The following is a 27,129-nucleotide window of genomic DNA, read 5'->3' on the forward strand; positions in this document are numbered from 1 at the left end:
ACAAAAGTTTTGTCATTCAGTTGCCAGTGTAGACATAACCTTAGGGCTTGTCTACGCTTACATTTTATAGCGCTCTAACTTGCTGGCTCAGGGGGGTGAAAAATCACCCCCCTGAGCGCAACAAGTCTGAGCGCTTTAAAGCGCTAGTGTAGACAGTGTAAAGTGCTAGTGTAGACAGGCTCCGAGCGCTGGGAGCTGTGCTCCCACCACTCGGAGCTAATCCCCTCATGGCGATGAATTACCAGGAGCGCTGGGAGACCTCTCTCGCACTTCAAAGCGCTGCTGTGGGAGCATTTCCACGGCAGTGCTTTGAAGTTTCCAGTGTAGACATGCCCTTAGATAAGTTTGATGGATTCAAGTTGGCAGGGCCTGATGAAATTCACACTAGGGTACTTACGGAACTAGCTGAATCAGTCATGGAACCTTTAGCAATTATCGCGGAGAACTTCTGGAGGATGGGTGAGGTCCCAGAAAAGTGAAGAAGGGCAAACGTAGTACTTGTCTTCTTTAAAAGGGAACAAAAAGGACTCAGAGAATTATAGACTAGTAGGCAGCATAACTTTGGTACCTGGAAAGATATTGGAACAAATTATTAAACAATCAACTTGTAAGTACCTAGAGGATAGTAATGTGATAAGTTATAGCCAGCATAGATTTGTCAAGAACAAATTGTAGCAAACCAACCTAATTTCCTTCTTTGACAAGGTTGAATGGATGAAGGGAAGCAGTAGATGTGATATATTTAGGATGGATTTTGAGACTGTCATGAGGGACTTTCTTATATACAAACTAGGGAAATGTGGTCTAGATGCAATTTATATAAGGTGGGTGAACAACTGGTTGAAAGACTATATTTAAAGAGTAGTTATTAATGGTTTGCTGTCGTATTGGAAGAATGTATCTAGTGTGGTCCTGCAGGTGTTGATCTGGGGTCTAGTACTATAAAATATTTTCATTGATGACTTTGATAATGGAGTAGAGAGTATGTTTATAAAATTTGCAGATGACACTAAGCTGGGAGGGGTTGCAATCACTTTGGAGTACAGGATTAGAATTCAAATTAGAATTCAGCTGGTCTGAATTCAACATTCAGTAAAGAGATGTGCAAAGTACTACATTGAGAAAGGAAAAATCAAATGCATCACTACAAAATGGGGAATGCCTAGGTAGGCAGTAGTACAGCTGAAAGGGATCTGGGGGTTATAGAAGATCACAAATTGGAATACAAGTCAACAATGTGATGCAGATGCAAAAAAAGGATAATATTGTTCTGATCTTGTATATAAGACATGGGAAGTAATTGTCCTATTCCACTTGGCACTGGTGAGGCCTTGGCTAGAGTACCCTGTCCAATTCTGAATGCCACTCTTTCAGAAAGATGTGGACAAATTGGAGAGAGTCCAGAGTACAGCAACAAAAATGATAAAATATTTGGAACACTTGACCTCTGAGAAAAAGTTTAAAAAATGGGGCATAGTTACTCTTGAGAAAAGAAAACTAAGGGGGGATTCGATAACAGTCTTCAAAACTGTTAAGTGCTGTTCTAAAGAGGACAGTAATCAATTTTTCTCCGTGTTCACTGAAGGTAGGATGAGATGTGATGGGCTTAATCTGCAGCAAGGGAGATGTAGATTAGATATTAGGAAAAACTTTCTAACTCTAAGGGTAGTTAAGCTCCGGAATAGGCTTTCTATCCCCTACCTGATGTCTCTGACTGCCCCCACTCAGGTGTCAGGCCTCGTGTCTTTCCCTCTTCTGCAGTGCATCTGGGCCTCTCTGTGTCAGTAAGAAGTAGTTCCAGGGGGACTTCCCCTCTGGCTGGAGTCTCCCCTTCCTGGGAAATGGAGTTACCTTCTCTGGGTTTCAGGAGCCCCTTTGATGCTGAATATCTGGCTGTGTGTCCCCCCGAGTGGAGGTGGAGATAGTTAAATCCCTCATAAGCAGAGTGTCCTGGGATTTTACTCTGTTAAAATGGGCTGGGGTTAAAATAATGGAACTTTTTTGGGTGACAAATGTCCCATGAATTCACGTGAGTTCATTTCTCTTTCCATTGAGCAGGGTTTGCAGCTTCCAAACCTGATGTGATCACCCATCTGGAACGAGGGGACGAGCCGTGGCTTCTAGAGCTCCAGGGCTCTGAGGAAAGAGAGATCCTGGGAGTCACCTGCCAAAGTGAGGAGTCATTAAACCAACTGAAAACCTGTCAGTGCCAGCAGGGAACAGCTGGGCTTCCCTGCAAAGCCCTTGTGAGCTCTCTGAGTAAATCAGGATTGTCCCCAGCGGGCATCATATCTTCTAGCTACATATTGCTCATGGCTTCCGACCCTTCCTGACTGACCCCTGGCAGTAGTTCCCTCCATTCCCCCTCTTCCCTGGGATGTGTGGGTGGGATATGGAAGCAGAATTGATCCTGCTCCTCGCCACCCTGTGGGGAAGAGTTTGGGGGAATTCAGTCCCTAATATGTTCCCCCCCGTCTCTCCGGATGTTATTTTTGATTGTTCTCCACGTTTCCATCCCTGTTTCTGAGGCGTCTTCCTTTTTCTGTCCCAGCAGGTGGCAAGATGGTGAGTGAGAAAGAGGAGCAGAATCCTCAGCACGAAGCGGCTGAGCAAATGCCACGACGTGCGGCCAGATCCCAAGGGAATGTGTCCTGGAATCATGAGCAGGAGAAAGCCGGTGAGCATCAGTGCAAGTCAGAGAAGGGGCAGGAAAACCAGTCAAGGGAGAAAGTTGGTAAATCTATTAATTATCAGGGAACTCAGAAGGGTCTCAAGGAAACCAAAGCCCAGCAGAGCATCCCGGCGGGAGAGAGAAATAACACATGCTCTGAGTGTGGGAAAAACTTCCACAGCCACTCACACCTTATTAGACATGAGAGAATCCATAGCGGAGAGAGACCCTACGAATGCTGTGAGTGTGGGAAAAGCTTCACTCAGCGCGCGCACCTTCTTACACATCGGAGACTCCACACAGAAGAGAGCCCCTATGAATGCCATCAGTGCGGAAAAAGCTTCAAGGAGAGATCAAACCTTCTTACACATCAAAGAATCCACACAGGGGAGAGACCCTACGAATGCTGTGAGTGCGGGAAAAACTTCAGTCATCGCTCAGCCCTCGTTGTACATCAGAGGATCCATACAGGAGAGAGACCCTACAGATGCTGTGACTGCGAGAAAAACTTCAGTTCCCAGTCAGACCTTATTAAACATCATAGAATCCACACTGGAGAGAAACCCTATGAGTGCAGTGAGTGTGGGGAAAACTTCACCCAGAGTTCTGCCCTTATTACACATCAGAGGATCCACACAGGGGAGAGACCCTATGCATGCTGTGAGTGCGGGAAAACCTTCAGTCATAGCTCTGCCCTTGTTACCCATCAAAGGATCCATACAGGAGAAAGACCTTACAGATGCTGTGACTGCGGGAAAAACTTCATTTACTGCTCAGACCTTATTAAACATCAGAGGATCCACACAGGGGAGAGACCCTATGAATGTTGCGAGTGTGGGAAAACCTTCACTCTGAGCTCACACCTTATTGCACATCAGAGGATCCACACAGGGGAGAGACCCTATGCGTGCTGTGAATGTGGAAAAACCTTCAGTCAGAGCTCACACCTTATTAAACATCAAAGGATCCACACAAGAGAGAGACCCTAGGAATGCTCTGAGTGTGGGAAGTGCTTCCATCCTTGCTCAGCCCTTATCATCAGAGAAGCTGCAAGGGAGAGAAACACCGCAACAAAACTGTCTAAGGCAGAGAAAAGGTTTTTTTCACCCTTTTACACTTTTGCTGTTTCCCACATTGTGAACGTTAAGGTTGTTTGCAGCATTTGCGACACCGTGGTCTCTCCGCTTCCTCAGCTGAATTGTCCTCTCTTCCCTTTGGCCGCTCACCCTTCCTGTAGGTGAATCCCGTGGTCCTATTTATCAACTCCTAGGTCATGGAAATGTGTCCGCCTCCGACAGGAATATCCATCAGCTCCAGGTGGGGAAAACGGGTGACCGCAACTAGCTACATTGAGGTTAAATCTACCTGGGCTTTGTCCCCGTTACGATTTTCCACGGAGTTAGCTAGCGAGCGTTAGCTATCCTGATGTAAAAGACAACTATTCTTGCACTAAAAAAAATAGTCCACATATAGTCACTGGGCTAATCCGGTATGTTTCTTCGTGACTTGACATAACCTCCATCACTTTTCCTAGTCTAAACAAACCCGCAGCATCACATTTATACTCTTCTTTCCACTGAAAAGTGATTGTTAGTCAGCCAGTTCCCTGACCGGGGACAGATTGGCTCGTTCTCAGGTCTTCTCACTTTGCACTGGGTTCTGCTGAAGAGCAGTTATTCTTGTACCATTTTTCTCATGTAAATATATTTAAATATAATAAAGAGCAGGAGGAGGGGAAAAAAGTGTTTTTTCAGCTGCTGTGACACCCGAAGATGCTGGGGTGAGTCGGAGGGATTCCCATCTTCCTCGTCACCCCAACATTGCCTTCTTGCTGAGCTACTTGAGGTTTATCTTCTCCACATTGGACACCTCCCCAAGTGTCATGTGGTGCAGCGTTCTCGGTGCTTGGGAAGCATACTTTGATTTCTTTGGTCTTAAAACATATTCATTTAGGGCTGGAGATGAAAGTGTCATAGATCTGGGAGGTTTCAGAGTGGTAGCCATGTTAGTCTGTATCAGCAAAAACAACGAGGAGGACTTGTGGCACCTTAGAGACTAACAAATTTATTTGGGCAGAAGCTTTTGTGGGCTAAAACCCACTTCATCGGATGCATGCAGTGAAAATACAGTAGGAAGATCTATATACACAGAGAACATGAAAAAATGGGTGTTGCCATACCAACTATTTGATTGGATCCCAAATGCAATGTGAGCATTTGGAGTATAAATCCATTTCTGTCTGCTGGCAACGCCTCTGCTAGGTTTTCTTCCTACTGATCTGGGATTGTTTGCGGATGGGAAGCCTGCTCAATAACATCTGCTGAAGCCACTGGCCTCCCTCAGCCCTTACTGCCAGCAGAATCTGCTCCTTGCCGAAAATGGGGCTGTGAAAGGGGGCAAATCAGAAGGGACGGTTGGGCAGAATTTGTGTAGGGGAGGCAAGCTTACTACACAGGTGGGTCAAACATGCGGAGGCACGGGAGACAGAGGGGCAAAGTCTGGGGCAGGGAGTAGGAGCTGGTGTTAAGAAAAGGGAAGATGCCTGGCCAGATCATGGCAATAGGGAGGGGTACAGGGAATAACACCTCATAATTGGGGGAGCCTTCCAAAATGTTTTCAAACCTAGAATGTAGAAGCAGAGGGGCTTTACTGAGCCACACAGGATGGTCCATCTCCGTACCCCCTCCCCAGGGCTGTGTTCCTGAAGGCACGGTGCATCCCTGGGCCTAGACAAGGCAGCTGATCCCGATCTGAAATGATGTATGGAGCTGCTGAAGAAGACTGGAAGCAATGACGTATTTTTTACATTCTCTCCTTAAAAATTGATCATTTTCATACATGTTTTTGGAGTTGAAACTTGGGAGTGCTCGGTAACAGCAAAGTAGCAACCCGTGCAGGAGAGCAATTCATTAGTTACTATTATGTCTATAAAAGCAGCAAAAAGTCCTGTGGCACCTTATAGACTAACAGACGTATTGGAGCATGAGCTTTCGTGGGTGAATACCCACTTCGTCGAATGCACGAAAGCTCATGCTCCAATATGTCTGTTAGTCTATGAGGTGCCACAGGACTCTCTGCTGCTTTTACAGATCCAGACTAACACGGCTGCCCCTCTGATATTATGTCTATATAACCTTAGCCCTAAAAGCTGCAGTCACACACACTGTGTGCCTGTTGTTTTAAGTGCTGTACAAACACTGAACAGTCCTAGGCTGGAACAGCTGACAAGCCAGACAGACAGGGTGGGGGAAGGGTAAGCCCGTACCAGCAGAGCGAACAACGTGACGGCAGCAACTGGCGTGTTAATGTCACCATGTTTTCTTTTTGCTGGGTTGAATTACAATGTGACCAGCTAAAGGGGAGGGACAGGGACATTGAACGGATGGGGTGAGGGTGGGGAAGGGGTGTGGAGAACAGGGTAAGACAAGTGACGGGAAGGTGAAGAGATCGAGAGGGAGGTGAAAGAGGTAAGAGGACTGAGGGCTCAGACAAGCCCTCAGCACAGGGCAGAGGAAGACCAGTCAAAAACTGGTCTTTGAACCTCCAGAAATCTCTTATTTTGCTGCTTCTGCTCCGACTGGCTGGGGTTTCAGACTGCCTGGTTCTGCTCTTCAAAGTGTCCCCTATGACACCCCCCCCAGGAGAGAACAATGGGACTTCAGGGAGCTCGAGTGTTACCCCGGAATTTGATATTCCTGTGTGTTACCCCAGAATTTGACAGTACTGCAGTCAGCAATTTTGTAGGGTCAGACACTCCCAGCTCAAAACAAAACATGACAGAGCGAGGAAAATCTTAGGCCCTGAGAGGCAAGGCCAAATAACTGCATGTTTGCTGGTTTGCTATCAGAATGAGAGGCTGGGATAAGTGAATGTATTGTAAGAATGGCAGGAATGTTTGACCGACCGACCTTGATCTTGAGCACCTTTGACACCATTATAAGTTTAGTTATTGTTATGAATAGAAATGTTTTGATGGTAGGAGATAATGAGTAGTTTTGCTGAAAGTAAGAGAATTGGTGACCCATTAGGGGTTACTGTGGTGACCCACTAGGAGTCACTAGAAGTTACGTGCTTTGTTTGAAGTTAGCTAATAAAGATTAGTGAAAGAATTTGCTTTGGAACAGTCCGAGGAAGCTTTCTTTGGGCAAGGATCTGACAGCTAAGTTCCCCAGCAGACAGATCGAAGGCAGTCCCTCCCAGAAACCTGGATGCTGATCCCTCAAAACCATTTCTTAACTTTAGGTAAATATAAATGAAGATTAGGGTTGGAAGAGATCTCAGGAGGACATCTAGTCCAACCCCCTGCTCAAAGCAGGACCAACCCCACCTAAATCATCCCAGCCAGGGCTTTGTCAAGCCTGACCTTAAAAACCTCTAAGGATGGAGATTTCACCACCTCCCTAGGTAACCCATTCCAGTGCTGCACCACCCTCCTAATGAAATAGTTTTTTCTAATGTACAACCTAGACCTCCCCTACTGCAACTTGAGACCATTGCTCCTTGTTCTGTCATCTGCCACCACTGAGAACAGCCGAGCTCCATCCTCCTTGGAACTACCCTTCAGGTAGTTGAAGGCTGCTATCAAATCCTCCCTCAATCTTCTCTTGTGCAGACTAAAAAAGCCCAGTTCCCTCAGCCTCTCCTCAAGTCACGTGCCCCAGCCCCCTAATCATTTTCCACTGGACTCTCCAATTTGTCCACATCCTTCTTGTAGTGTGGGGCCCAAAACTGAACACAGTACTCCAGGTGTGGCCTCAGCAGTGCCAAATAGAGGGGAATAATCATTTTCCTTGATCTGCTGGCAATGCTCCTACTAATGCAGACCAATATGCCATTAGCCTTCTTGGCAACAAGAGCACACTGCTGACGGATATCCAGCTTCTTGTCCACTGTAATCCCCAGGTCCTTTTCTGCAGAACTGCTGCTTAGCTAATCAGTCTCCAGCCTGTAGTGGTGCATGGGATTCTTCCGTCCTAAGTGCAGGACTCTGCACTTGTCCTTGTTGAACCTTATCAGATTTCTTTTAGCCCAATCCTGCAATTTGTCTAGGTCACTCTGGACCCTATCCCTCCCTCCAGCATATCTACCTTTCCTCCCAGTTTAGTGTCATCTGCGAACTTGCTGAGGGTGCAATTAATCCCATCATCTAGATCATTAATGAAGCTGTAGAACAAAACCAGCCCCAGGACAGACCCCTGGGGCACTCTGCTTGATACCGGCTGCCAACTAGACATCGAGCCATTGATCACTACCTGTTGAGCCCGATGAACTAGCCAGCTTTCTATCCACCTTATAGTCCATTCATCCAATCCATACTTCTTTAACTTGCTGGCAAGAATACTGTGGGAGACCATATCAAAAGCTTTGCTAAAGTCAAGATATATCACATCCACTGCTTTCCCCCTATCCTCAGAGCCAGTTATCTCATCATAGAAGGCAATCAGGTTGGTCAGGCATGACTTGCCTTTTGTGAATCCATATTGACTGTTTCTGATCACCTTCCTCTCCTCCAAGTGCTTCAAAATGGATCCCTTGAGGACCTGCTCCATGATTTTTCCAGGGACCGAGGTGAGGCTGTAGTTACCCCCGGATTCTCCTTCTTCCCTTTTTAAAAGATGGGCACTATATTTGCCTTTTTCCAATCCTCCGGGACCTCCCCCGATCGCCACGAGTTTTCAAAGATAATGGCCAATGGCTCTGCAATCACATCCGCCAACTCCCTCAGCACCCTCGGATGCATTAGATCCAGCCCCATGGACTTGTGCATGTCCAGCTTTTCTAAATAGTCCTTAACTATTTCTTTCACCACAGAGGGCTGCTCACCTCCTCCCCATACTGTGCTGCCCAGTGCAGCAGTTTGGGGGCTGACCTTGTTTGTGAAGACCGAGGCAAAAAAAGCGTTGAGTAATTCAGCTTTTTCACAGCTTTTTGGCCCTATAACAACTATGTGGGTGAACCCAGACAATCACTACACCACTGAATGAACTCATGCAGGAAAGTGATAAAAGACAAAAAAAACCTATCACCTATGGGTGAACAACACACGTCAGAGAGCGCTCACTCTGCATAGCAAAGGAAGACCCATGGGTGGCCCATGCCAGCTGACTTGGGCTCATGGGGCTCATGCTGCAGGCATAGGTGCCGACTGCATGGGTGCTCCAGGGCTGTGCTTAGCACCCACTGGCAGCCAGCTCCCCCCATTCCTCCCAGCAACTTCCACCCGCCAGTGGCTCTGCCGATCAACTCCTCCCCCTCCCTTCCAGCGCCTCCCGCCTGCTGCAATCAGCTGTTCTGCAGCTGAGCGCAGGGGAAAAGCTGCTCCGTCCCGCAAGCTGAAACGTGCCGGGGAGGATGCAGGACGTGGAGTACAGCAAAAAATTCAGCAAGATCAACCCACTGTTATATATACACCCCGCATGGCTCATAAATCAAATGTGGTTTTAGTTGAGGCTTGCAAAGTAAACAGCAACCGGATATTTTTACACTCTACAGGGCTTGTTGGCCTTCTTTTCACAGCCTGGCACACACCATGCTTACTTGGAGGCCCAGAAGACCCTTGGAGTGAAACTGGAATTGTGTAGTTTAAGTGACACGACATGGGCATGCAGATGGAAAAATGTATCGGCTGTAAAAAAACTCCGTGAGAGCACTTCTTAGCCGTTTGTTGGGACTGTCAGCGCCCCCCTACCGTAGATTTATTGAAGCATCAGGTTTGTAGAAGAATGTGCAGAAAATAGATTTTGGTGTGCTTGATCCTTTTTTAGCGTGTTCTTAGTGTGAGTCACGTAGCGCACAAAGCTCTGCAGCCAGAAGACACGACACTTTCTCAGGCCTGCAGTGTACGTCAGAGAACTGTCAACGTATTAGTATGCGAACCAGCACTAAGTGGGATGATGTTTGGGAGGAAGCCCAGAACTTCCGTGAGCTGCATGATGTCCCTGTCACCCTGATACAAATGAAAAGTATGCTTATAAATGATCCAGCCTTCCTTGACTGTTCAGTTGTTACAAGCACATAGGGTGACCAGACAGCAAATGTGAAAAATCGGGACGGGAGTGGGGGGTAATAGGAGCCTATATAAGAAAAAGACCCAAAAATTGGGACTGTCCCAATAAAATTGGGACATCTGGTCACCCTACAAGCACACTCAGACAATGAGACTATCAGCCAGATGTAAAGGAGAGCACTAAAGAAAAATGGGGCCGACCGCTGTATTTTCCTGTTGGACACATTGTTAGGTGAATGCAATTGCAGGTTTTTGTCCCAGTCCATGGAAACAGCTGAAAGTGCAGATGCAGGGCTAACATGTGATCCAGAGGTGGCACTGCTGGGCTCCTCTGTCAATATGCAAGGGCCCTTTAATCAGTTCCACACTCGCTCGCGCAGAGCTGCAGTTGGTTCAGGGTGGGTTTGCCAGAGATCATGCTGGAGAGCCTGCAGGCAGCTGCTTCAACGTTTCATCCAAATTTTACAAAACTGTTGAAATTGGCCCTGACCTGCTGGCACAGCTGGAGGTGAGACGTCGTTTTCTGCCACGCGCTGGGTACGATCCACAGTGGGTCAAGAGAGACAGTCAGCGTTGTGTTTACTGCACACTGAGAGTGACCTTACCAGAGACATTAACCCTGAGCAGATCATCGACACCTATGGTGCCAAGTCCAGGCGCCGGAGTTTACTTCACTGATGTTTAAGGTAAGACGGCCGCTGGTTTTATTTTTATTATTGTTAGTAGCGATATGTTATTTGCACCGGGCTGCTTTATGAAATACAATACTGCTGCTGATTGGACAAATATAATGTCACCGTGTATCTGCCCGTTTGAATGTTTCCATATGAAGCAATACAGACACTGAATGGAAATTCACTGGTTGGTGTAAGCTTGTGGAGAAATGTGTTGTACTGTAGGAAAGCTTAACAGATATTTTAAGCCTACCATGGTGTTTAAAAGTAGACTTACCTGTTAATAGTGCTGCTAAACCATACTGCCCAACAGAGTTTAACATGTCGTATAGTTGAGTGATTTCGGGACCTTTTGTACTATAAATTATTATACAATACAATTCTTAAAAAGACACAGGTTTACAACATTTATTTTGTCCATAGTAAAGTGTGTGTGTGGTTAGAACATAAGAACGGCCGTACCAGGTCAGACCAAAGGTCCATCTAGCCCAGTATCCTGTCTACCGACAGTGGCCAATGCCAGGTGCCCCAGAGGGAGTGGACCTAACAGGCAATGATCAAGTGATCTCTCTCCTGCCATCCATCTCCATCCTCTGACAAACAGAGGCTAGGGACACCATTCCTTACCCATCCTGGCTAATAGCCATTAATGGACTTAACCACCATGAATTTATCCAGTTCTCTTTTAAACGCTGTTATAGTCCTAGCCTTCACAACCTCCTCAGGTAAGGAGTTCCACAAGTTGACTGTGCGCTGTGTGAAGAAGAACTTCCTTGTATTTGTTTTAAACCTGCTACCTATTAATTTCATTTGGTGACCCCTAGTTCTTGTATTATGGGAACAAGTAAATAACTTTTCCTTATTTACTTTCTCCACATCACTCATGATTTTATATTCCTCTATCATATCCACCCTTAGTCTCCTCTTTTCCAAGCTGAAAAGTCCTAGCCTCTTTAATCTCTCCTCATATGGGACCCGTTCCAAACCCCTAATCATTTTAGTTGCCCTTCGCTGAACCTTTTCTAGTGCCAGTATATCTTTTTTGAGATGAGGAGACCACATCTGTACGCAGTATTCGAGATGTGGGCGTACCATGGATTTATATAAGGGCAATAATATATTCTCAGTCTTATTCTCTATTCCCTTTTTAATGATTCCTAACATCCTGTTTGCTTTTTTGACCGCCTCTGCACACTGCGTGGACATCTTCAGAGAATTATCCACGATGACTCCAAGATCTTTTTCCTGACTTGTTGTAGCTAAATTAGCCCCCATCATATTGTATGTATAGTTGGGGTTATTTTTTCCAACGTGCATTACTTTACATTTATCCACATTACATTTCATTTGCCATTTTGTTGCCCAATCACTTAGTTTTGTGAGATCTTTTTGAAGTTCATCACAGTCTGCTTTGGTCTTAACTATCTTGAGCAGTTTAGTATCATCTGCAAACTTTGCCACCTCACTGTTTACCCCTTTCTCCAGATTGTGTGTATCTTCCTCCCATCCTTGCTACACACCACAGTGCTACTGCTGTTGTTCTTCCTAACTCATGATCTCATGATTTCCTCCTCTCTCATGCCACCATCATCTTCTGACTCTTCACTGATCAATTATTGCAAAGCAAATTGTTGTTCTTCCTCTTATTGTAGAGCCAGTTTGTGATGGCATTTTGTGGAATCCTGTTGGTCAAACAACATATTTTGCATACATTCACCCCTTTTCTGTGCGACAGATGATGAGCAGAGCTGCAGTGACCGTAACAGGCTAAAACTCCAGGGAGGAAAGGGGGGTGCGGGTGAGGCTGCATTAGATATCTCAGGCTTTTGCTGGTCTGTTCTCCAGTGCTGGGGGGGTTGTCTTTTCCGTCGCTTTCAATGATTTGAATGCACATTTTCAATGGCATCTGGGAATTTGGAGCCTCAGAGAAAGAGAGAATGTGTATGGGAAAGGTGTGGGAGGGTTCGGAGAATAAACACATAGAAGTAGTAGGAAGAGATTTATTTCCAAATAGGGACTTGTCACTTGCTGTTGCAGTGATTGCTAAACTGTAGCATCATGTACCTGAGTGTAAGTAGGAAATAAATTTTAATGAGAAAGACCGAGCCACAACTTTGTTTATTCTAGCATCCCTGAGTTCATTTTCTCCTTCTTTGGACTTTGTGCCACTTCATTGGCTATGGCATTTGCATGCCTCTGCACTTGTGCTTGACGTCTGGGTTCTAGACCTGCCCTAGCTGTGGGATGCCTCCTGCTGCTGTGCTGATGTTGGAGCAACTCAGCGAAGGGGCACCAGAACAGGGGGGGCTGTGGGCCAGGGTCCCATCACTTCTAAAAGAGGGAGGGCTTATGGAAAGCTTGTCTCGCTCACCAACAGAAGTTAGTCCAATAAAAGACATTCCTCACCCACCTTACGCAGACACATAGAACGTACCCATTCCTGCTCTGTGCAGTGGGTGCGATGTTCCCTCCCTTCCAAGCTCCTGCACTGTGTGTGTGGCAGGCACTCAAGACAAGCAGTGCAAGTTTATTCATTGGTTCCCCACTTCATCAATGGAAAGTGGATATACACCAGCCTTTGTAAACCTGAGCAGATTTACCAAACTCTTCAGGCAACCTCGCTGGTAAAGATAAACAGTAAAACAAGTTTATTGACTACAAAAGAGAGATTTTAAGTGATAGGCAAAAAGTCCGAGTGGTTACCAAAAGAAAAGAAAAGAAGCGCGCAGTCTAAACTCTCAACCCTATTAGCCTGGGCAACATCTAGAGTAAGCAGTTTTTCTCACCCCACTGCATATTGCAGTTCATAGTACACAGATTTCACCTTGAAACCTGGGCCAGTGCCCCCTGTTGGAATCTTCAGTCTTCTGAGCGTCCTTGTTGCGTGCAGCATAGGTGGGGGCAGGAGAAAGGCCCAGCATGGGGCCACTGAGTTCTGTTTTATACCCTTAGGCCTATGTGCTTGGACATGAGTCCAGGCATGTCTGCTGGGCACTGCTAAGTCACCATGCAAGATTGAGCAATTCCCTTGGTGTGGGAGTGAGTGAGTGCATGTGAGTCATTGCATTGTAGCTCCCTTGCTGGATGATGGTTAGCTCCCTGGTTACTGTCTTTTGGGGAGCTAGTATCTAGGCGCTTCCCAAACACACAGTATATTTTAGTGACAGTCATACAACACAATTCTCATAACTTTGTATGCATTCATGATATATTTAAATGGACAGGGGGTTTCAGCAGATCATAACCTTTCCTTTGATACCTCACATGGCCTGATTTATATGCAATATCACAAATATATACAAATGATGAATATGGAGCCACAGGGCACTCCCCGGGGGTGTAGAATGTCCCATGTACAAAGGGTGAAAGTGTGGTTACTGTTGGGATAAAGTATAACAATAAGCTGCTAATGTGCTGACATGGTATTAGGGGACAAAGGCACATGTAGGCAATTTTTTGGTGTCTAATACATAAGTTACACATTCTTTAGTATTACTTTGTTTCATACATAAGTTGCAGATTTTTTTAGTATTTGTCTAAAATATAAGTTGCCAGAGTCTTCCCATCTCTGTTGCTCATAAAGGTTGATAAGGATGCAGCTGCAGAAGAAATGCCCTTTGTGTAAAAGAAGGTAAAAGGAATAGATTCATAGATTCTAGGACTGGAAAGGACCTCGAGAGGTCATCGAGTCCAGTCCCCTGCCCGCATGGCAGGACCAAATACTGTCTAGACCATCCCTGATAGACATTTATCTAACCTACTCTTAAATATCTCCAGAGATGGAGGTTCCACAACCTCCCTAGGCAATTTATTCCAGTGTTTAACCACCCTGACAGTTAGGAACTTTTTCCTAATGTCCAACCTAAACCTCCCTTGCTGCAGTTTAAGCCCATTGCTTCTTGTTCTATCCTTATCTTCCCCTCCCTCCCTTTTCCAGCTACATAAACAAGCCCTGGCTTACGGCCCCTTCCCCCCCTCCCCTGAGAACTGTTCACGGACCCTTCCTCCCACCCCTGAGAACTGCTGATGAGGGAGATTTATGGCAACAATTTGTTGCAAATAAATGTATCTTCAAGGTAAAAGTAATGTGTAATGTTATGAGTAATGGATAGGGGTGGGTTTACTAACAATGGGTGTTTCTATTAATAAGGGGTTTGGGGGTGTTGTAATGGATGTAGTCGTGTATGTACTAATCTAAACAAAAAGAGTGTGCTGTAATCAATTCGGTGCTTACTGGACAATTGGGTTCAGGGGAACAAGTATCGCAATAAAGAAGCCAGTACTCATATCCACCTCTGGGTCAACCTGCTCCTTTTCTTCTAACAGTTACCATCATTCACCCACCACAAATGTCCTTTTTGTCCAACCAGGCAGCCAGATTGGAATCCATAGGCAAGGAATGTCCTGCGAAGGCACCAACTTTCTCTCTTTTCCTCCTGACACTTTGGTGCCAAATGGTAAAGGACAATTGTTTCCCATCTAACCCTGGCATCCTTTGGGGCTGTAATCAATGCCACTGAAGCAGGGAGCAGTATTCTAAAAATAGTTTGATGTGGACCATAGCTCTCCATAGCTTCCTTCTCTGGGGTAAAAACCAACAGCTGGGTGCCTGCTATTTCTATCCGAGTTCTTGCCAAACCCTTCAACGTGCTAAAAGTACACTTCCCTGGAGTAGATTCCTTTAATAAACCACCCAAAATCTCAGCAGTGCTAGTCAGGAATAGCTTCTGCAAACATGGCCATTTATTCCTTTAAACTGGTGTCAGTAGGAACTAGACATAAGCCTCAGTCACAATCTCTGTTGGCTACCTGAGATGGGGTTTCTAAGCAAAAATAGTTATTTTCCTGCAGCTCTCTCAGCTTCAACACTGATTATATTTCACAGACATTTGCAGTTCCTGCTGAGGGATGAAGTCAACAAAAACACACTTTTATTTCCTGCACATCGCCCTAGTTAGGGACAGCATTTCCCAAACCACAGGCTTAGCTAGGCGATGACGTCAGGAGTAACGTCCTGTAGAGCTGTGACATACCAGGGTACAATCCAGCCTAATGAGCAGCTGTATTACCCCTGCCCTGAAATCCTGGAGGCCTTACAATGCCTTGCTGAAGTAGCTCCCGCCTGGGCCGCTCACAAACAGCCTTTCAGCATGGAAGCCACACCCAGAGTGTGTGTGTGTAACTGCAGCCTGCCAGCCACACTTGGGTTACACTCAGCCTTGGTTATACTTCAGGGTATAACCGCAACACATGCCCAGTTCCCGATTTCCCCCAGAAATGTATATCCTGTGCTGCCCCGCCCCCTCCTGGACAGTACAACATATTTGATGTCCAGTAAACCTTTAAGAGAATAATATGCCAGTTTATTTCAATGAGTTATTCGTAAGGCTAAGATTTTGTCATGGTTATTTTTAGTAAAAGTCACAGACAGGTCACGGCGTCTGTGAATTTTTGTTTATTGCCCGTGACCTGTCTGTGACTTTTGCTGCTGCGGCTCCATGGCTTCCTCCAGCACCGTGGTAGCTGGGAGCTGTGGGGTTCCCCCGCCGCCCACAGCAGCTGGAAGCTGCGGGGGGGAGGAGGGGGCAACCAAGAGACGCAGGGTGACCGTATTTCCCCAAAAGAAAACAGGACACCCCCAGCCACTCACCCACGGCGTCCCCTTCCCCCCGCACGAGGCTGTCACCCATTGCTGGAACCCTGAGGAGGGCTCCCTCAGGAGTCTGTCACCTGTCGCTGGAACCTTGCAGGGCCCCGTTGGTTGCCAGCTTCAGAAGTGTCGCAGCCCCTAGGGCTGAAGCAGAGAATGTCATGGAGGTCTTTGGAAGTTACGGATTCCGTGACTTCCATGACCTCCGTGACGTAAACATAGCCTTAGTTATTCAGAAACTTCAGTTGAAACGCACTGGCTTATAGAAAACAGAAAACAAGTTTATTAACTACAAAGAGACAGATTTTATGAGTACAGGTAATGAGGCATAAAAGTTAAAATGGTTACAAGAAAAACAAAGATAAATGCTCACTAACACAGACTTAAGAAATGTCTAGTTTCAAAGCAAAATTTTCTCACCTACATGCTTCAGCGGTCTCACTGACCAAACTCTTTAGGCCAGGACCCCTCCCCCAAGCTCAACAGCGGTGTCATTTTGTCTTCTCAGTTGCAGAGAATGCAATGGACAGGGAGAGAGAGGGAAGTGTTTTGAGAGGTGTCTGCCCCTTCTTTTTATAGTCCTGTTCCCCCTTTGGGCTGGTCTACACTGGGGGGGGGGAGGGGATATCGATCTAAGATACGCAACTTCAGCTATGTGAATAGCGTAGCTGAAGTCGAAGTATCTTAGATCGATTTACCTTGGGTCCTCACGGCGCGGGATCGATGGCTGCGGCTCCCCCATTGACTCCGCTACCGCTGCTCGCTCCGGTGGAGTTCCGGAGTCGACGGGGAGCGCGTTTGGGGATCGATATATCGCGTCTTAACGAGACGCGATATATCGATCCCCGATAAATCGATCGCTACCCGCCGATACAGCGGGTAGTCTGGACTTACCCTTTGAGAAGCATTTCCAGGTGGGAGCAAGGCTACAGGAGATGTGTGCACGAGAACTCCATGCTGTTTCTTTGCTAAGGCCTTGTCTACACTACAGTTTTGTCAGCAAAAGGCAGCTTTTGCCGACAAAACAGTGGAGGTGCACACGCTACAATGCTACTTTTGCCGAGAAAACCAAACCACTTAGATGAGAGAGACGGAGCTTTTTGCTGCAAAGTTAAAGTGACAAAGCATCAGTATAGATGCTGCAATTCATTATGACGCCATAACTGGCGTCCCCCAGTATCCCAGAATGCCCGCAGTGACCACTCTGCTCACTGTTTTGAATTCGGCGTGTGCCCCTCCCCTTTCAAAGCTCTAGGAAGTTCTGACAGCTGAGCATGCTGCTCCGTTCCGGCAGCAAAGAGCAAATCATTAACATGGAAGCCTCCTGCTCTCCCCTGCACTAGGAACACAACGGCAGGTAGGCTGCTGCTGTGGGTGGGATTGCTCTGCTGTGCAGAGCCAGGGAGGGGCTGGGGTGTGTGTGCGCGCGTGTGTGCATCCGTCCCCTACCTCAGGACTGGTTGCTTCTGGCTGCTGACTGAACTTAAAGAGACAGAATGCCGACATACTCACTCTCCCTCAAGACACACTCTGTCTTTGTTTCTCCCCCCCACACACACTCCCTGTCACACACTTCCTCACACACACTTCCATTGAAAAACAGCTGGCAATCTAGTAGGATGCCCCTGGAACAATGGGATTGAGAAACCTGCATCATGCAAGCCCTTTCCAAAGCGGCCTGTGTCCTGTTGCACAGTGCACTGCTTTGTGTGTCAGTGCAAGACCTTCTAGTGTGGATGCGCTCTGCCAACACAAGAAGTATAGTGTGAACATACAACAGCAGTTTAATTAAAGTGTTTTAATTAAAGCGGCATCATTTTGTTAACAAAAAACTCTGTAGTGTAGACAAGGCCTAAAATGCAGATTTTTTTGCTCTTACCCCCTTTCCTGCCACTTAGCATGGTCCATCAGCCTTGTTTACACTCGGCTGAGGTGTCATTTGATCTCTGAGGAATTCTTTTTGGCCATTCCTCAGGTTTATCTGCCAAGCATACTTTTAGCCATGATTTCAGCTTGTGTTTATTACATTACATACAGTGCTGCTATGTGTACTTTTCCATACTATTGTATAGCAAATTATGAATTTTTAAATGGTACCTCACAAGACATGCCTTATACAAAAATTACTGTAATAGTGTGCAGGGTGTGAACAAGTCTGTCACAAGACCCTGCATCACAACTGCCTTGGGAAACATATACGAGCCTTTTGCCTAGTTCCTAATCACTTACTGTGGAATTCTCTGCCCAGATCATCTGAGACAATACTGACCTAAACAACTGAACAGCACTGTGACTGTATCCAGTTACACCCGTCAGTTGCATAATTTGGGGCGTGCTGTTGTTCGCCATTTCAGACTGGAGATTTAAAAACAGTTGGTGATATGTCCAATAACTCGGAGTATTCTCTTCTGTTGACTGAACTGCACTTGAAGTTGCTCCATGTCATCATGGAGGGGAGGCAGGGAAAAAGCAAAACTAAACTAAGAAATGACTACTTGCTAAAATAGTCATTTTCTCAAAGTCCCCAATAAATCGGAGCCACAGTTTGACAAATCAAACTCATATCCCGTTTTGTGACCAAATGGCCCTCAAGAAAGAGGAAAATCCCACATCGCAGAGAGATATAAGATACATCCAGTTTCATAGAACTAGAAATTCCAGAGCAGGTTAAATGTGTTGACTCAGAACCAAGAGAAAAGGGTCTCTCATTGCATTCTCCTCTGATCCATTCAAAGCCGCTTCACTCTTTAGTGTTGAGTTGTATCATTTACAAAAACACTAGAAACATAGAAAAAAAAAAAAAAAAAAAACAGAAACAGAACAAAACAAAAACCCAGCCAACCTTCCCATCTGCAAACAATCCCATCCCCTTTGCTAACCGTTGGAAACTGGGATTTAAACGCCAAACGACGGCCCTGTGTTTGAGATCCATTCAAATTCCCTTTCCAGGTCGCTGCCAATTTCATCTCAGGCCCTAAATTACTAGGTTTTAAGATCAAAGAAAACAAAGTGTGATTCCCAAGCAGAGGACTGAGAACACTGAATCATATGACACACTGAGAGGCAGAGTTGTAGAATGTGTAGAAGATAAATTCTATACGGCTCAAACAGAGAAAATACTGCTGAGCTAATTCTGAACATGGGAATCCTTCCAACTCACCACTTCAGGTGTCACAGAAGTTGAAAAAAACATATTTTCCTATCCCTAATCCTGCTCCTTCTCTTTGTTATATTTAAAATAAGAAAAATGATACAAAACCCAGTGATTCAGCACAACCCAGAGCATTGTGAGAACAACCAGGAATGAGACAATTTGTCCCTAGTGAGGGAACCTGGTGACTAACAATCACTTTGCAGTGGGAGGAAAGGTATGAATATGATGCTCCAAATTTGTTTAGACTAGAAGTGACAGAGGTTATGTCAGGTCTTGAGGAAATTTGCTAAATTTCCCTGGCCACTATACATGGGTTATTTCCTTTACTGTAAAAACACTATTTTTTCATCAGGATAGCTAACTCCAGCTATCTAACTCCATGGACTATCCTAGTGCAGTCAAGGCCCAGGTAGATTTAACTTCCATGTACCTAGTTGAAGTGACTCCCAGTTCCCCCATCTGGGGCTGATGGACATTCCTGTTGGAGGGACACACATTTCCATGACATAGGACAAAGGAGTTGGTGAAAAAGAAAAAATTGTGGGATTCACCCCAAGGAAGGGTGAGTGCAAAAGGAAAAGCAGACAACTCAGCTGGGGGAGCTGAGAGACCACCATGACACAAATGCTGCCTTGAAGTTCATTATGTGGAAATTAGCAAAAGGAAAACAAAATCTTTTCTCAGCCCTAAACAAGGTTTTTATGGTATTTATCTCCCTTACAGCTTTTCTGATAATAAATAAGGGCTGAACTCTGACAAAATTTCCCACCCTCAGAGAATTCATAGGATCTCTCCTTTGTGGATCCTTTGATGTCCATTAAGGTGTGAGCCATGAGCAAAGGTTTCCTGCATTCACATCATTCATAGGGTTTCTTTCTTGTGTGGATTCTCTGATGTGTAATAAGGGTTGAGCTCTGAGTGAAGGTTTTCCCGCACTCACAGCACTCGTAGGGTTTCTCCCCTGTATGGATTCTGTGATGTATAATAAGGATTGAACTCCGAGTGAAGGTTTTCCCGCACTCACGGCATTCATAGGGTTTCTCCCCTGTATGGATTCTCTGATGTGTAATAAGGTGGGAGATCTGAGTGAAGGTTTTCCCGCATTCACTGCATTTATACGGTTTCTCTTCTGTATGGATTCTCTGATGTGAACTAAGGTTTGAGCTCCAAGCGAAGGTTTTCCCGCACTCCCAGCATTCGTAGGGTTTCTCCCCTGTGTGGTTCTTCTGATGTTTAATAAGATTTGAGATCACAATGAAGGTTTTCCCGCACTCCCAGCATTCATAGGGTTTCTCCCCTGTATGGGTTCTCTGATGGCTAATAAGAGATGCCCTTTGAGTGAAGGTTTTCTTGCATTCACAACATGCATAGGGTTTCTCCCCTGTGTGGATCCTCTTATGTGTAATAAGGTTTGAGCGCTGAGTGAAGGTTTTCCCGCACTCACAGCATTCATAGGGTTTCTCCCTTGTATGGATTCTCTGATGTGCAATGAGGGTTGAGCTAAGAGTGAATGTTTTCCCGCATTCACAGCATTTATAGGGTTTCTCCCCTGTGTGGATTCTCTGATGTGCAATGAGGTTTGAGCTCCGAGTGAAAGTTTTCCCGCACTCACAGCATTCATAGGGTTTCTCCCCTGTGTGGACTTTGTGATGTTTAATAAGGGTTGAGCTCTGAGTGAAGGTTTTCCCGCACTCACAGCATTCATAGGGTTGCTCTCGAGTATGGATTCTCTGATGGCTAATAAGGCGTGAGTGCCTACTGAACTTTTCCCCACACTCAGTGCATGTGTTTCTCTCTCCCATGGGGATTCTCTGCTGGTCTGTGGTTTCCTTGAGGCCTTTCTGAGTTCCCTGATAATTAAGAGATTTACCAAATTTCTGCACTGGCTGGTTTCCCTGCCACTTCTCTGGAATGTGCTGACTCTCACAGGCCTTTCCCTGCTCACAACTCCTGGTCACACTCCCTTTGCATCTTTGCAATAACGCCCCAGGTGGTTCCACTTGCTCACCATCTTTCTGCTTCATGGTCTCACTCAGCATCCCATCACCTGCTGGGACAGAGAAAGAAAAGCCTCAGAAACAGGAATGGAATAGGGGAGAACAAACCAAAAGAGCAGCTGCAGATGGAAAAAAAAATCCCCAAAGAGGAGAGAAGAGGGGATCAATTCTGCATCCAGTTTGCATCCAAACACTCAGGGAGAAGCGAGTTCAGGGAAGGAACTACTGCCAGGAGTTAGTCAGGATGGGTAGTAAACCATGAGCAATATCTGCCCTGAGAATATGACGCCTGCTGGGGACAATCCTGAACTCAGAGAGCTCACAAGGTCTTTGCTGGGAATCCCAGCTGTTTCCGTCAGGTACTGACAGTTTCTGAGTTGGTTTAATGATTGCTCACCTGTGCAGATGCCTCTCAGGATCTCTCTTTCCTCTGAGCCCTGGAGATCTGAGGCCCACGACTCTTCCCCTCGTTCCAGTTGGGAGAGGACATCAGGTTTGGAAACTGGAAACCCTGCCCAGGGGAAAGAAGATAAGTGAGATCAGGTGAATTCATGGGACATTTGTCACCCACACAGGAAGTTCTGTTATTTTAACTCCAGATCATATTAAATGAGTAAAATCCTGGGGTCAGCTCTTCTTATGAGGAATTTAACTGTGCCCATGTCTACTGGGAAGACACACAGCCAGACACTCATGATCAAAGGGGCTCCTAAAACCCAGAGCAGGTACCTCCATATCCCAGAAAGGGAAAATTCCAGCAAGAGGGTAAGTCCTCCTGGAACTGCTTCTTACTGACAGAGGCAGGCCCACAGACATTGCAGGAGGGGGAAAGGCATGAGGCCTGACAGCTGAAGGGGGGCACTCAGAGAGACGAGGAAGGACACACAGATGTAGCTACCCCTGTCAACGATGCTGCCCTGGATTGAGGGGTGAATATACCCCAGAATGTTATCAAGCTAATTGCAACCATATTATATGCACTCAGCCACTATGACCTAATGAAACAGAACACCGCATAGCTAAGGATTAATTTGGAGACCGGCTTTCAGATGTAAGGTCATAACTACTGGTGGTTTTGCTAATCAGAATGGGAGGAGGGGAGGAAAAAGTAAATAACTGAGAATGAAAGAAGATATGTGAATGGACAGCCTTGAATCTAGACGCCTCTGATATTAAAAGTTCATGGAAAGTTAGGAAAACTGATGATTTAGAAGGGGTCATTATGACCTATGTGTTTTGCAGAGTTATTATAAAAAGTTTAGATAATAGAGTGTACTTTGAAGCAGTCCTCGGGAGCTATCCTGTCAGAGACTTTTCTTTACTCCCTGGCAGGGAGGCATTTGGCTAGCGCCGACCTGTCGTTGATTACTCAATACCGTCTCAGAATATAGGTAAATATCTGGGATGTTCTAAACCTATTGCTTATGTCTGTGTGTGCTTAAATCTAATAAACTGCAGTGTTAGACAAGAGCATGCTGACTTGCATTTAATCCTAGATCAGACAGAATCGCTGTGTGCCTACTGATTTATTCCTAACACCACCGGGAGTGAAATAGTTAAGTTGTCCCTGATGGGGGTTCTGAAAACCCTGGGTAACAAACTACTGTCACCCCCACACTCCTTCCTCTAACTGATCTCACCCCTCCCCGGGACCATTCCTTGTGTTCTCTCCTCAACTCCCCCATTGACCATAGACCTCCTTGTTAGAAGTTCTCCCAAATGTAATGAGGTAGGTCTGGGGATATTTATGGGAAGCTCTTCCCATGAGCAGCATGGGAGAAAACAAAGAACAACAGAAATGTAGGGCTGGAAGGGAGCTCAAGAAGTCATCAAGTCCAACCCCCTGTGCTGTGACAGGACCCAGTAAATCTAGATCATCCCTCACAGGTGTTTGTCCAACTTGGTTTTTAAAACTTCCAATGATGAGGAGTCCACTTCTTTCCTTAGAAGTCTATTCCAGAGTAAACTGTCCTTAGAGTTAGAAACTTTCCCCTAATATCTAACCTAAATATCCTTTGCTGCATAATAAGCTCATTAAGGACCTGGCTGAAGAGACCTCTGAGTCAATATCAACAAGCTTGGAAGATGCCTTCAAGTCAGCAGGATGTGATGAAATACATCCAAGAATACTTAGGGAACTGGCTGAAGAGAACCCTGAGCCACTGGCAATTATCTTTGAGAACTCATGAAGGGTGGGAGATATCCCAGAGAACTGGAAAAGGGCAAATATAGTACTTATCTATAAAAAGGAAATATGGATGGCCCACAGAATTATACACCAGTCAGCTTAATTTTAGTAATTGGAAAGATACTAGACCAAATAATCAATAATCAGTTTGTAAGCATCTTGAAGAAAATAAGGTGAAGTACTTGTCACCATAGATTTGTCAAGAATAAATCATGTCAAACCAACCTAACATCAGTCTTTGACAGGGTAACAAGCCTTGTGGATGGGGGGAGCACTTGATGTGATATATTTCTATGTCCCCCCCTCAATCTTCTTTTCTCAAGACTAAACATGCCAGTTTGTTGTTGTTTTTAAACCTTTCTTCTTGGGTTAGGTTCTGTAATGCGTTCATTATTTTTGTTGCTCTCCTTTGGACTATCTTGAATTTCTCCACATCTTTCCTAAAGTGTGGTACCCAGAAATGGACACAATACTCCAGCTGAGGCTCCACCCAGTGCTGAGTAGAGTGGGACAATTACATTCAATATTTTACAGATCAAATTCCTGTTAATAGACACCAGAATGATATCCTCTTTTGCAGCTGCATCACATTGTTGACTGCTATAACCACGATCCTTTTCAGCACTTAACCAGTTATTCCCCATTTTCTAGTTGTGCCTTTGATTTTATTTCCTTCTCAAGTGAAGAATATTGCACTTGCCTTTATTGAATTTAATCTTGTTCATTCAGTCCAATTCTCCAATTTGTAAAGGTCATTTTGAATTCTAATCCTCTCCACCAAAGTTCTCGCAATCCCTCTCAGCTTGGTGTCATCTGCAGATTTTAGAAGCATACTCTCAACTCTCTTATCCAACCAAGGCCTGGTCTACACTACGGGATTAATTCGGATTTAGCAGCGTTAATCCGAATTAACCCTTCACCCGTCCACACTACAGAGCCAGTTAATTCGAATTAAAGGGCCCTTTAAATCGATTTCTGTACTCCACCTCGACGAACGGAGTAGAGCCTAAATCGATTTTGTTAATTCGAATTAGGGTTAGTGTGGCCGCACACCACCGAATTACTGTGTTTAAATTAATGGGGTAGTGTGGCCGCACACCACCGAATTAATGTGGTTAAAAACCGAATTAAGGTGCTTAGTGTGGCCGCGCACAATCGAATTTATACAACCTGTTTCCCAAATTCGAATTATCTAAATTCGGATTAATCCTGTAGTGTAGACATACCCCAAGTCACTAATGAAAACATTGCATAGTACTGGACCTAGAACTTATCCCTGCAGGACCCCACAAAATACACCCTCCAAGTTTGACAAACTATTGATAACTACTTGTTAAGTACAGTCTTTCAACTAGTTGTGACTCTACCTAGACCATATTTCTCTAGTTTGTGAGAATATCATATGGGACTATGTCAAAAACTTTACTAAAGTAAAGCTATATCACATCTGCTGTTCCCCCAGCCACTAGGCCTGTCAAAGAAGGAAGTCAGGTTGGCTTGGCATGATTTGATAAATCCATGCTGGCTATAACTTATTACACTATTATTCTCTAGATGCTTACAAATTGTTTGTTTAATCATTTTGTTTCAGTATCTTTCCAGGTATTGAAGTAAGGATTGACTGCTCTTTAATTAACCAAGTATTTTTTTTGTTCCTGTGTTTAAAGATAGGTACACCTCTACCCCAATATAACGCGACCCGATATAACACCAATTTGGATATAACGCGGTAAAGCAGCGCTCCGGGGGGGCGGGGCTGCGCACTCCGGCGGATCAAAGCAAGTTCGATATAACGCGGTTTCACCTATAACGCGGTAAGATTTTTTTGGCTCCCGAGGACAGCGTTCTATTGAGGTAGAGGTGTACTAAGTTTGCCCTTCTGTAGTCTTCAGAGACCTAATTAGTCCTCCAGATAATTGCTAATGGTTCTGAAACTGCTTCAGCAAGTTTCTTGGATACCCTAAAGGGAATTTAATCAAGCTCTGCTGACTTGCACACATTCAACTTATCTAAATATTCTTCAACCTGTTCTCCTATGTTGGCTTCTCTTCCTGCCCCTTCATTGTTAACATTAATTGTGTTAAGCTTAAGGTCACCATTTACCTTTTTTAGTAAAGACTGAAGCAAAATAGGCATTAAATACTTGAGCTTTCTTGATGTCATCAGTTACTAGTTTTTCTTCCCTGCTAACTAGAGGAGTTACACCTTCCTTTGTCTTTCTCTAGCTCCTAATGTATGTATAGAACCGTTTCTTGTCTTTTCTATCCCTTGATAGGTGTAAAAGTTATTTGTGACTTAGCCTTTTAGATTTTGTCCCTACATGCTTGTGCTCTCCTCCTATACTGCACTGCAATTTGTCCGCATTTCCACCTTTTGTAGGATTCCATTTTATTTTCAGGTCATTGAAAAGCTCCTGTGGTGCTATCTTGGCTTCTTACTATCCTTATTTTCTCTCCTTCATGTCAGTTATGCCTTTGGTATTATGTTCTTGACAAACTACCAGTTTTTCTGAGCTATTTTTTCCCTTCAGACTGTCCCTACTAGTTCTCTTAGGCCTTGTCTACACTAGAGGCTTTTTGACAAAAGTTGTGTCGACGATCAAAAAGCACTATAATTTTATCGCTATTGCATGTTGCACTACCCTCCCTTTGTCGGCAGAGCACGTCCACACTTGGGTCTCTAGCATCAAGACTGAGAGCAGTGCACTGTGTGTACCTATCCCAGTGTGCAACTTGCCACTTTCAGCAGCTAGGACTTGTGGGAATGTGGAGTTGATCACAGCGCATCATAGGATGTATTATTTTCTGTCCCAGCATTCCACAGTCTTCTGACTGCTTTTCACGGCATTTCTGTGTACTGTGCGCCTGCCATCTGTGTGTGAAAGGATGGATCCCGCACTGCTCTCTACTGTTGTGGTCACTGTTATGAACACATCGCGGATGGTCATGCAGTTAATCATGAGCTACCAATCGGAACAGGAATCAGAGTTGCCTGACCTGCTGTATGCCACAGAAAGAAGCAACACTAGATTACTTTTGGCATTCACAGAGCAGCTGCACGTGGTAGACTATTGCTTTGGCGCACAGGAAACAGGCACAGAGTGGTGGGATTGCTAGTCATCGCAGACATGCATAACAATGCAGAGTGGTTGCAGAACTTTTGGGTGAGGAAAGCCACCTTCCCGGAACTGTGTGCAGAGCTCGCCCCAGCCCTGCGGTGCAAGGACACCGAATAAGAGCTGCAGACTCAGGGAGAAGTGTGTGGTGAGCACTGCGTGGAAGCTGGTGACCCTGGACTGCTGCCAGTCAGTCACAAATCAAGTTGGAGGTGGGAAGTTGACCGTAGGAGCTGTTAACACAAGTGCGCAGGGCCCTTAATCGCATTGTGCTATGAAGAACCGTGACTCTTGGCAATGTGTGTGAAAGAGTGGATGTTTTTGTGGAAATGGGATTCCCTAACTGTAGAGGGGCAACAGATGGAACACGCATTCCAATTTTGGGTCCGGACCATCTTTCAGTGGAGTACATCAATAGAAAGAGGTACATGGTATTGCAGGCGCTTGTTGATCACCGTGGGTGTTTCACTGACATCAACGTGGGGTGGTCTGGGAAGGTGCTTGACGCATGCATGTACTTCAAAAAAAAAATTGGTGTTAGTTTTAGTAACTTTTTGTAGTTGCTCCTCGAATTATTTTTTTTGGCCTGCCTTTTATATTTTCAAACTTGACTTACCAGAATTTATGCTCCTTTTATTTTTCTCAGTAGGGTTTGACTTCCAGTGTTTAAAGGA

General features: G+C 45.3%; 2 protein-coding genes across 2 annotated transcripts in view; one reads left to right on the plus strand and one right to left on the minus strand.

The window, feature by feature from the left end:
- Nucleotides 1–329: 329 nt before the first annotated feature.
- Nucleotides 330–27,129, plus strand: part of LOC112107877 (zinc finger protein 271-like) — an 879,239-nt gene continuing 852,439 nt past the window's right edge. The window contains 3 exon segments of the mRNA XM_029913212.1: nt 330–459; nt 2,059–2,172; nt 2,555–3,658. Of these exon segments, the coding sequence (XP_029769072.1) occupies nt 330–459; nt 2,059–2,172; nt 2,555–3,658 (1,348 nt within the window).
- LOC112107879 (zinc finger protein 300-like) lies at nt 18,808–22,808 on the minus strand. The gene is made up of 3 exons (XM_026658882.2): nt 22,793–22,808; nt 21,550–21,663; nt 18,808–21,202 (listed from the first exon to the last, which is right to left on the minus strand). Exons 1-3 carry the CDS (start codon nt 22,806–22,808, stop codon nt 20,013–20,015), a joined length of 1,320 nt encoding a protein of 439 aa, XP_026514667.2. The 3' UTR covers nt 18,808–20,012.

This window comes from Terrapene carolina, unplaced genomic scaffold (assembly GCF_002925995.2).
Source record: "Terrapene carolina triunguis isolate 2854851 unplaced genomic scaffold, T_m_triunguis-2.0 Scaffold517, whole genome shotgun sequence".
Classification (NCBI taxonomy): domain Eukaryota; kingdom Metazoa; phylum Chordata; order Testudines; family Emydidae; genus Terrapene; species Terrapene triunguis.

Coding starts and splice junctions, on each gene's coding strand:
- LOC112107879 (XM_026658882.2), bottom strand. Junction 21,203..21,549: donor CCTGAGAGGCATCTGCACAG/GTGAGCAATCAT, acceptor CTGTCCCAGCAG/GTGATGGGATGCTGAGTGAG.